This window comes from Rhinoraja longicauda, chromosome 36 (assembly GCF_053455715.1).
Source record: "Rhinoraja longicauda isolate Sanriku21f chromosome 36, sRhiLon1.1, whole genome shotgun sequence".
NCBI classification, from domain to species: domain Eukaryota; kingdom Metazoa; phylum Chordata; class Chondrichthyes; order Rajiformes; family Arhynchobatidae; genus Rhinoraja; species Rhinoraja longicauda.
In genome coordinates, this window is record NC_135988.1 from 18408790 (window position 1) to 18421010 (window position 12221).

Genomic DNA, 12221 nt, shown 5'->3' on the forward strand with positions numbered 1-12221 from the left:
TGTGCAAGTGTGTGTGTGCGCGAGTGTGCGTGTGAGTGTGTGTGCGCGAGTGTGTCCCGTATTAGCCGGGACATCCCGTGTTTTGGGCTAAGTTAGTTTGTCCTGTACGGGACCGCCCTTGTCCCATATTAGTAGGGTTGCCAACTTCCTCACTCCCAAACACGGGACAGAGGGTGACGTCAAAGCCCCGCGCCCCACGTGACCTCCCCCAGCCCGGGCAGCCGCCATTGGTGGAGCGGGAGCACGTGGCCGCTGGCTGGGTGAGGTCACGTGGGGCGCGGGGCGGTGACGTCACACTTTGTCCCATAATACGGCTAATACGGGACAGTTGGCGACCCAAGTGGCGACTGATGAGATGCAAACACTCGGCATTACTCCCCTCACCCTGCCTCACCCTCCAACCCTCTCCAGGTCGTACATAGCGATCCCAGCTTCCTCATGGCTTGACGACTTCATCGACTGGTTGAACCCATCGACACGGTGTTGCAGAGTCTTCAGCTTCGGACCTCACGTTGGTGAATTCTGCCCAGCCACCAACAGTAAGCTTCCCTCTACAACCTGTATCCAGCAACGACAAAATGTGGAGGAAGGAACTGCAGACGCTGGTTTACACCGAAGACACACACAAAATGCTGGAGTAACTCAGCGGGACAGGCAGCATCTCTGGAGAGAAGAAAGCCAATGGCATGTTGGCCTTCATTATCGAGAGGATTTGAGTATAGGAGTAAAGCGGTCCTTCTGCAGTATTACGGGGGCCCTGGTGAGACCACATCTGGAGTATTGTGTGCAGTTTTGGACTCCTAATTTGAGGAAGGACATCCTTGCTATTGAGGGAGTGCAGCGCGGGTTCACCAGGTTAATCCCCGGGATGGCGGGACTGTCATATGAGGAAAGATTGGGTCGAGACCCGAAACGTCACCCATTCCTTCTCTCCCGAGATGCTGCCTGACCCGCTGAGTTCCTCCAGCATTTTGTGTCTACCTTCAATTTGAACCAGCATCTGCAGTTATTCTCCTACACAGTTTATGCGTGGAGTGTTTCAGCTCTGAGGAGAGTGTAGATTAACTATTTTCCTTGGAATATAGAAGGCTGAGGGGAAGGGTGATATACTTTAAAAGAAAATTAATTAAATGGCGTCACGGTGGCGCAGCGGTAGAGTTGATGCCTTACAGCGCTTGCAGCGCCGGAGACCCGGGTTCGATCCCGACTACGGGTGCTGTCTGTGCGGAGTTTGTACGTTCTCCCCGTGACCTGCGTGGGTTTTCTCCAAGATCTTCGGTTTCCTCCCACACTCCAAAGATGTGCAGGTTGGTAGGTTAATTGGCTTGGTGTGTGTGTAAATTGTCCCCGGTGTGTGTAGGATAGTGTTAGTGAGCGGGGATCGCTGGTCGGTGGGCCGAAGGGCCTGTTTCCGCGCTGTGACTCTAAACTAAACCAAACTAAACTAAACTAAAGCATGATGAGGGGTTTGTTCTCTGTTTAACCCATTAGCTGACATACTGGGAAAGAACGATGGGAAAAATGGTCAACATGGTGAACTTAACGGTGTTAGTGAGACAATAAATAGATTTAACACGGAGTTTAGGTTGGATGTATTTTTAAAAATGGGATTAATGAAGGATTGGTGTTAAATGGGTGTTCGATGGTCAGCACAGAATGACGGGCCGAAGGGCCTGGTTCTGCACTGTCTGACTCTCAGTAGCCAGAGTCTGGGGGTTTCTGTTGAGATGGAGTTCTGTGAAGCCACTCTGATTCCATTTTCCGATCTTCAGATCAACTGGCCTGTTTTGCGAGATGCATCCCATCAACAGATCTCAGCGGGATCGTCCGACCGTCCAGCGAGGAGTTCCACAAATACCTGCCCAGCTTCCTGGGCGACCCCCCCATCCTGAAATGCTCCAAGGGGTAAGTCACGTTCAGTGGGGTCCACAGGGTCACCTGCACCAAGGTCCAGTGAGATCCAACACAGATCTGCAAGACTGCCCTCGTACATGTGCACAATCATCCCGGGTAACATGGAAACATAGAGAACAGGTGCAGGACGAGGCCACTCGGCCCTTCCAGCCAGCACCGCCATTCACTGTGATCATGGCTGATCATCCACAATCAGTAACCTGTGCCTGCCTTCTCCCCATATCCCTTGATTCCACTAGCCCCTAGAGCTCTATCTAACTCTCTTTTAAATTCATCCAGTGAATTGGCCTCCACTGCCCTCTGTGGCAGAGAATTCCACAGATTCACAACTCTCTGGGTGAAAAAGTTTCTTCTCACCTCAGTTTTAAATGGCCTCCTCTTTATTCGGCATGGTAGCGCAGCGGTAGAGTTGCTGCTTTACAGCGAATGCAGCGCCGGAGACTCAGGTTCGATCCTGACTACGGGTGCTGCACTGTAAGGAGTTTGTACGTTCTCCCCGTGACCTGCGTGGGTTTTCTCCGAGATCTTCGGTTTCCTCCCACACTCCAAAGACGTGCAGGTATGTAGGTTAATTGACTGGGTAAATGTAAAAAATTGTCCCTAGTGTGTGTAGGATAGTGTTAATGTATGGGGATCACTGGGCGGTGCGGACTTGGTGGGCCGAAAAGGCCTGTTTCCGCGCAGTATCTGAAATATGAAATATGAAAAAAATTCTTAGACTGTGTGTGGCCCCTGGTACTGGACTTCCCCAACATTGAGATTTTTTTCCCTGCATCTAGCTTGTCCAGTCCTTTTATGATTTTATATGTGAGTGCAGTGTTGTCAGAGCAGTCCACTGAGTCCGTATGCTTGAGCTGGTCACAAAGGCCTGTCGCTGCCGTCACCTCCTCCATTCCAGTCGTACCCTGAACCCACGCCCCTCCCCACGCCCGGCCCCCTCTGACCTTCGTTCCCCAGGGGGTGGGGAGGGGGAGGGGAGGTGGAGGGGGAGGGGAGCTCCAGCCACCCAACTCAAGGGTGGGGAGGGTGCAGCAAGGAAGGACACTAACCCCTGTACCTGGGGAACTGTGCGCATTGCTGGTCATCACAGGGCAAGATGGATGTGGTCATAACTCGTGATCGCCAACTCACTGGATTCAGGCAACAGAGTGTGAATAACAAGGTGTTTTATCACACGCATTAGAGGTAGGAAACATGTTCCCAATGTTGGGGGAGTCCAGAACCAGGGGCCACAGTTTAAGAATAAGGGGTCGGCCATTTAGAACTGAGATGCGGAAAAGCTTTTTCAGTCAGAGAGTTGTGAATCTGTGGAATTCTCTGCCTCAGAAGGCAGTGGAGGCCAATTCTCTGAATGCATTCAAGAGAGAGCTGGATGGAGCTCTTAAGGATAGCGGAGTCAGGGGGTATGGGGAGAAGGCAGGAACGGGGTACTGATTGAGAATGATCAGCCATGATCACATTGAATGGTGGTGCTGGCTCGAAGGGCCGAATGGCCTCCTTGCTGCACCTATTGCCTATTGTCTATTAACTCATGATCGCCAACTCACTGGATTCAGGCAACAGAGTGTGAATAACAAGGTGTTTTATTACACGCATTAGAAGTAGGAAACATGTTCCCAATGTTGGGGGAGTCCAGAACCAGGGGCCACAGTTTAAGAATAAGGGGTAGGCCATTTAGAACAGACTCTCTTTTCACCCAGAGAGTTGTGAATCTGTGGAATTCTCTGCCTCAAAAGCCAGTGGAGGCCGATTCTATGGATGCTTTCAAGAGAGAGTTAAATAGAGCTCTAAAAGATAGCGGAGGCAAGGGATATGGTGAGAAGGCAGGAACGGGGTACTGATTGTGGATGATCAGCCATGATCACAGTGAATGGCGGTGCTGGCTCGAAGGGCTGAATATTGTCTATTGTCTATTACACGACCAAATAGGGCAGAGACTGGTGTATCTGCACATGCACTCACTACCCCGGCTACACACAGAGACTGGTGTATCCACACACACACCCACTACCCCGGCTACACACAGAGACTGGTGTATCCACACACACACACTACCCCGGCTACACACAGAGACTGGTGTATCCACACACACACCCACTACCCCGGCTACACACAGAGACTGGTGTATCCACACACACACACTACCCCGGCTACACACAGAGACTGGTGTATCCACACACACACACTACCCCGGCTACACACAGAGACTGGTGTATCCACACACACACACTACCCCGGCTACACACAGAGACTGGTGTATCCACACACACACACTACCCCGGCTACACACAGAGACTGGTGTATCCACACACACACACACTACCCCGGCTACACACAGAGACTGGTGTATCCACACACACTCACTACCCCGGCTACACACAGAGACTGGTGTATCCACACACACACACTACCCCGGCTACACACAGAGACTGGTGTATCCACACACACACACACTACCCCAGCTACACACAGAGACTGGTGTATCTGCACACACACACTACCCCGGCTACACACAGAGACTGGTGTATCCACACACACACACACTACCCCGGCTACACACAGAGCCTGGCGTATCCACACACACACTCACTACCCCGGCTACACACAGAGACTGGTGTATCCACACACACACACTACCCCAGCTACACACAGAGACTGGTGTATCCACACACACACACACTACCCCGGCTACACACAGAGACTGGTGTATCCACACACACACACTACCCCAGCTACACACAGAGACTGGTGTATCCACACACACACACACTACCCCGGCTACACACAGAGCCTGGCGTATCCACACACACACACTACCCCGGCTACACACAGAGCCTGGTGTATCCACACACACACACTACCCCGGCTACACACAGAGACTGGTGTATCCACACACACACACTACCCCGGCTACACACAGAGACTGGTGTATCCACACACACACACTACCCCAGCTACACACAGAGACTGGTGTATTCACACACACACCCACTACCCCGGCTACACACAGAGACTGGTGTATCCACACACACACACTACCCCGGCTACACACAGAGACTGGTGTATCCACACACACACACTACCCCGGCTACACACAGAGACTGGTGTATCCACACACACACACACTACCCCGGCTACACACAGAGACTGGTGTATCCACACACACACACTACCCCAGCTACACACAGAGACTGGTGTATCCACACACACACCCACTACCCCAGCTACACACAGAGACTGGTGTATCCGCACACACACACTACCCCGGCTACACACAGAGACTGGTGTATCCACACACACACACTACCCCGGCTACACACAGAGACTGGTGTATCCACACACACACCCACTACCCCAGCTACACACAGAGACTGGTGTATCCACACACACTCACTACCCCGGCTACACACAGAGACTGGTGTATCCACACACATACACTACCCCAGCTACACACAGAGACTGGTGTATCCACACACACACACTACCCCAGCTACACACAGAGACTGGTGTATCCACACACACACACTACCCCGGCTACACACAGAGACTGGTGTATCCACACACACACCCACTACCCCAGCTACACACAGAGACTGGTGTATCCACACACACACACTACCCCGGCTACACACAGAGACTGGCGTATCCACACACACACACTACCCCGGCTACACACAGAGACTGGTGTATCCACACACACACACTACCCCGGCTACACACAGAGACTGGTGTATCCACACACACACACTACCCCGGCTACACACAGAGACTGGTGTATCCACACACACACACTACCCCAGCTACACACAGAGACTGGTGTATCCACACACACACCCACTACCCCGGCTACACACAGAGACTGGTGTATCCACACACACACACTACCCCGGCTACACACAGAGACTGGTGTATTCACACACACTCACTACCTCGGCTACACACAGAGACTGGTGTATCCACACACACACTCACTACCCCGGCTACACACAGAGACTGGCGTATCCACACACACACTCACTACCCCGGCTACACACAGAGACTGGTGTATCCACACACACACACTACCCCGGCTACACACAGAGACTGGCGTATCCACACACACACACTACCCCGGCTACACACAGAGACTGGTGTATCCACACACACACACTACCTCGGCTACACACAGAGACTGGCGTATCCACACACACACCCACTACCCCAGCTACACACAGAGACTGGTGTATCTGCACATGCACTCACTACCCCGGCTACACACAGAGACTGGCGTATCCACACACACACACTACCTCGGCTACACACAGAGACTGGCGTATCCACACACACACACTACCCCAGCTACACACAGAGACTGGTGTATCCACACACACACACTATCCCGACTACACACAGAGACTGGCGTATCCACACGCACCCACTACCCCGGCTACACACAGAGACTGGCGTATCCACACGCACCCACTACCCCGGCTACACACAGAGACTGGTGTATCCACACACACACTCACTACCCCGGCTACACACAGAGCCTGCCACTGGGTGGCATCCTGTTGTTGACCTCTTGCCACCATTCACAACAAGGTCCATGGCTGGGGCTGTTTTCTCTCTCTGGAAGGGCTTCCAACACGGTCCTTGCTGTTGCTCCTTGGGTGAACGCAACAACGTTTTGGTTCAATGCTAATATGTATATTCTATATTTAAGATTGGTGTCCTCTTACAATATTGTTTTAGTTGTGTTCACCTGTAAATAAACTTAATTTTGTTTTTTTTAAAAGTGTGTCTGGGGCATTTTGGGTCGGCACGGGAGGGTTGGGCTGAAGGGCCTGTTTCCGTGCTGTGTGACCACAACAACACCAGCAATATATCTCACCACCTGACACAAGGAACGGGCAATGCCTAATATTTTCACGTTCCAATTCATAGGAGCAGAATTAGGCCATTCTCATTGAGTCTGTTCCACCATTCAATCGTGGCTGGCCTACCTCCCCCTCTCAACCCCATTCACCTGCCTTCTCACCAAGATCTTTGGCACTCTTACTAATCAAGAATCTGCCAATCTGCGCTTTCAAAATATCCATAGACTTGTGGCCTCCACGGTTGTCTGTGGCAATGAGTTCCACAGATTCACCACCCTCTGACTAAAGAAATTCACCCTAATCTCCTTCCTAAAGGCTTCTGTCATGATTCCCCATTCCTCTATTAATCTTACTTATAACTATTAATTATTTATCTTATTACTCTTACTATTTGTCTTTTCCTACCTTTTCTCCTTGTTCTGTACTTTATGTGCTCCGTGTAAAGCACTTTGAATTGCCATCGCTGTATGAAATGTGCTATATGAATACAATTGCCTTGCCTTACGTCCTTTAATTCTGAGGCTGTGCCCTCTGGTCCTACACTCTCCCACTAGTGGAAACATCCTCTCCACATCCACTCTATCCGGGCCGCTCACTATTCGGTAAGTTTCAATGATGTCGCCCCCCTCAAATAGACAATAGGTGCAGGAGGAGGCCATTCGGCCCTTCGAGCCAGCACCGCCATTCAATGTAATCATGGCTGATCATTCTCAATCAGTACCCCGTTCCTGCCTTCTCCCCAAACCCCCTGACTCCGCTATCCTTAAGAGCTCTATCTAGCTCTCTCTTGAATGTATTCAGAGAATTGGCCTCCACTGCCTTCTGAGGCAGAGAATTCCACAGATTCACAACTCTCTGACTAAAAAAGTTTTTCCTCATCTCAGTTCTGAATACCTGTAAGCTCAGATACACAGCCCACCCCCCCCTCTCCCCTCCCCTCCCATCCCCCCCCCCCCCCTCCCCTCCCCTCCACCCCCCCCCCCTCTCCACCCCCTCCACCCCCCCCCCCCCCCCCTCCATGATATGTCCAATTGTCTCTTTGGTATTAGATGACTGCGGTCGACCCTGGGGATTATCTGCCCGGTTTTGAAGTGTGTGCATTCTAGATTGATACCTTTTCTTTTCCAGGGGCTTGGGAGCGTATGGGAATGCTGTGAGGATAGGAGAGGGTGGGGAGATCTTGGGTAAGTGGTGGGCAGAAAGTTTCATTCTTATTTCTTGTTTGCTGTATGTCGTGTTGTTACTTGCGAGCAAAGCACCAAGGCACATTCCTTGTACACCCATCAGCCAAACCATTGTGACCCGATGAGCCAAAACATTATGCCCACCTGCCTAATATGCTGTTGGTCCTCCGTGTGCAGCCCCATACGCAGCAGGGTGCGATGCACTGTGTATTGTGACACATTCCTCCCGTGACCACCACTAACATTTTCTGTGACTTGTGCCACAGTCGACCTTCAGTCGGTTCGGACCAGACAGGATAGCCTTCGTTGCCCTCGAGCATCGATGAGCCTTGGGCGCCCAACACCCTGTCTGTCGCCGGTTTGTGGTTTGTCCCTCCTCGGACCACTGTCGGTAGGTACTCACCACTGCTGACTGGGAGCACCCCACAAGCCTTGCCGTTTCAATAGACAATAGGTGCAGGAGTAGGCCATTCGGCCCTTCGAGCCAGCACCACCATTCAATGTGATCATGGCTGATCATTCTCAATCAGTACCCCGTTCCTGCCTTCTCCCCATACCCCCTGACTCCGCTATCCTTAAGAGCTCCATCTAGATGCTCTGGCCCAGTCGTCTGGACATAACAATTTGGCCCTTGTCAAAGTCGCTCAGGTCTTTACTCCTGCCCATTTCTCCTGCATCCAACACATCAACCTCGAGAACTGACTGTTCACTTGCTGCTTAATATATCCCACCCCTTGACAGGTGCCATTGTAACAAGATAATCAATGTTATTCACTTCGCCTGTCAGTGGTCATAATGTTTTGGCTGATCGGTATATGTGCACATACTTGGCTAATAAGATTTATTCAATCCAATTCAATTCAATTCAGTGATTTCATGAGGGAACAGTGTGTTGTGGGGCATTGGGAATGAGTAGCTCATAGAGAGAATGCTGCAGAAATGCCTCCCAGCCTGGAGAAGAACCTGCTACCTCCCCTCACCTGTGGTCTAATGTCCATACCACCCCAGACCCTGCCCACCCTGGCCATCCCTCCTCGGGTTGCCAACTGTCCCGTATTAGCCGGGACATCCCGTATTCTGGGCTAAGTTAGTTTGTCCCGTACGGGACCGCCCTTGTCCCGTATTAGTAGGGTTGCCAACTTCCTCACTCCCAAATACGGGACAAAGGGTGACGTCACCGCCCTGCGCCCCACGTGACCTCACCCAGCCAGCGGCCACGTGCTCCCCTTCCACCAATGGCTTCCGCCATTCTCTCTACTTCACCATCTAAGTCTCTCCTTTCCCTCTCCCCTGACTCTCAGAATGAAGAAGGGTCTCGACCCGAAACGTCACCCATTCCTTCTCTCCAGAGATGCTGCCTGATCCACTGAGTTACTCCAGCACTCTGTGAAACGTCACCTATCCATGTTCCCCACAGATGCTGCCTGACCCGCTGAGTTACTCCAGCACTCTGTGAAACGTCACCTATCCATGTTCCCCACAGATGCTGCCTGACCCGCTGCGTTACTCCAGCTCTCTGTGTTGATCTTCTGTTAACCGTGTGCCTGTGTTGCCAGCCTCCAGGTTCATGGCCTACCACGTGCCTCTGAAGAACTCAGTGGAGTACACAGCTGCCCTGAAGTCAGCCCGGATGCTCGCGGACAGCATCACGACCAGCATGAGGAAGATCCCAGGCACTGACCCCAACTTCGAGGTCTTCCCTTACTCGTACGTTTACATTCACGTCAGCCGACTAATTAATTGGACACCATATGCTGGAGTAACTCTGCGGGACAGGCAGCTTCTCTGGAGAGAAGGAATGGCTGACAAGACCCTACTTCAGACTCGACCCGAAACGTCACCCATTCCTTCTCTCCACAGATGCTGCCTGTCCCGCTGAGTTACTCCAGCACTCTGTGTCTACAATATCTCCGGTGTAAACCAGCATCTGCAGTTCCTTCCTGTGTTGGCCATTTACTCTCGATCTAATGGTTCTTTAATTCACCTCTTACTCAACACGGTGGCGCAGCGGTAGAGTTGCTGCCTCACCACGCAGACCTGGGTTCGATCTTGACTACGGGCGCTGTCTGTACGGAGTTTGTATGTTTTCCCTGTGACCGCGTGGGTTTTCTCCGGGTGCTCCGGTTTCCTCTCACACTCTAAAGATGTGCAGGTTTATGTGCTTCTGTAAATAGTCCCTAACGTGTGGGAATGTGCTAGTGTGGTCACTGGTCAGCGCCCACTTGCAGCTTGTGTGCATGGTGTGTGTGCACACGTCTGTCAGACCGGGCCTGCGTGTGTGTACGCTTGCATTGGTGTGCATGTATGTGGGAGTGCATGCAGTGGATGCCTGCATCCGTGTGCTTGTACAGGTCTACATGGTTCCTGCATGGGTGTGCGTACATGGTGTAGATGGGTGTGCGTGCATGCATGTGAATGTAATGGTGTGTGTGTGGGTGTGAATGTAATGGTGTGTGTGTGTGTGTGTGGGTGTGCATATATGTGTGAGAATGCAGCGAAGTGTGCGTGTGGAGGTGTGCATGCATGCGTGAGAATGCAGTGGAGTGTGTGTGTGTGTGTGTGTGCGCATGCATGCGTGTGAATGCAGTGGAGTGTGGGTGTGTATGCATGCGTGTGAATGCCATGGCGTGTGTGTGGGTGTGCATGCATGTGTGAGAATGCAGTGGAGTGTGTGTGTGGGTGTGCATGCATGTGTGTGAATGCCATGGCGTGTGTGTGGGTGTGCATGCATGCGTGAGAATGCGGTGGTGTGCGTGCATGCATGTGCATGCACGGGTGTACATGTCGCGGGCCCTGTGCTGAGGTTTTCTCTTGCGTTTGCGGGCAGGATCACGTACGTGTTTTACGAGCAGTACCTGACGGTGGTGAACGAGGGGCTCTTCAACGTGGGCATCTGCCTGATCCCCACCTTCCTGGTGTGCTGCCTCCTGCTGGGCATGGACGTGCGGTCGGGGCTGCTCAACCTGCTCACCATCGTCATGATCATCGTGGACACGCTGGCCGCCATGACCCTGTGGAACATCGACTTCAACGCCGTCTCCCTCATCAACCTGGTCACGGTACGCACGCCCCTTCCCACCGTGACCGCACGCCGCTGCAAGTCGGGTCGCCATCTGTCCCGTGTTACCCGGGACATCCCACATATTGGGCTAAATTAGTTTGTCCCGTACGGGACCGCCCTTGTCCCGTATTAGTAGGGTTGCCAACTTCCTCACTCCCAAATAAGGGACAGAGGGTGATGCCACTGCCCCGCGCCCCACGTGATCTCACCCAGCCAGCGGCCACGTGCTCCCGCTCCACCAATGGCGGAAGCCATTGGTGGAGCGGGAGCACGTGGCCGCTGGCTGGGTGAGGTCACGTGGGGCGTGGGGCGGTGACGTCACCGTTTGGAAGTTGGCAACCCTAGCTGGCAATAGATCTGACCCCACCTCCCTCAGCTCAATGGGTATATTTAAGGCAGAGATGGATAGATTCTTGATTATGCTAGAGTCAGTTATTAAAGATGGGATAGCAGCACATTTGGAAAGTGGTGAAATCATTGGACAAAGTCAGCATGGATTTATGAAAGGTAAATCATGTCTGACGAATCTTATAGAAATTTTTCGAGGATGTAACTAGTAGAGTGGATAAGGGAGAACCAGTGGATGTGTTATATCTGGACTTCCAGAAGGCTTTCGACAAGGTCCCACATAAGAGATTAGTATGCAAACTTAAAGCACACGGTATTGTGGGTTCAGTATTGATGCGGATAGAGAACTGGCTGGCAGACAGGAAGCAAAGAGTAGGAATAAACGGGTCCTTTTCTGAATGGCAGGCAGTGACTAGTGGGGTACTGCAAGGCTCAGTGCTGGGACCCCAGCTATTTACAATATATATTAATGATTTGGACGAGGGAATTGAAAGCAACATCTCCAAGTTTGCGGATGACACGAAGCTGGGGGGCAGTGTTAGCTGTGAGGAGGATGCTAGGAGGCTGCAAGGTGACTTGGATAGGTTAGGTGAGTGGGCAAATGCATGGCAGATGCAGTATAATGTGGATAAATGTGAGGTTATCCACTTTGGTGGCAAGAACAGGAAAGCAGACTATTATCTGAATGGTGGCCGATTAGGAGAAGGGGAGATGCAACGAGACCTGGGTGTCGTGGTACACCAGTCATTGAAAGTAGGCATGCAGGTGCAGCAGGCAGTGAAGAAAGCGAATGGTATGTTGGCATTCATAGCGAGGGGATTTGAGTATAGGGGCAGGGAGGTTCTGCTGCAGTTGTAC

General features: G+C 52.1%; 1 protein-coding gene across 1 annotated transcript in view; it reads left to right on the forward strand.

The window, feature by feature from the left end:
- Nucleotides 1–12221, forward strand: part of npc1l1 (NPC1-like 1) — a 41841-nt gene that overhangs the window by 22767 nt on the left and 6853 nt on the right. Inside the window, exons 14-18 of the mRNA XM_078428977.1 lie at nucleotides 412–539; nucleotides 1773–1905; nucleotides 7899–7954; nucleotides 9511–9661; nucleotides 10782–11013. Coding sequence (XP_078285103.1) covers nucleotides 412–539; nucleotides 1773–1905; nucleotides 7899–7954; nucleotides 9511–9661; nucleotides 10782–11013 — 700 coding nt within the window. The remainder of the gene's footprint in view (nucleotides 1–411; nucleotides 540–1772; nucleotides 1906–7898; nucleotides 7955–9510; nucleotides 9662–10781; nucleotides 11014–12221) is intronic.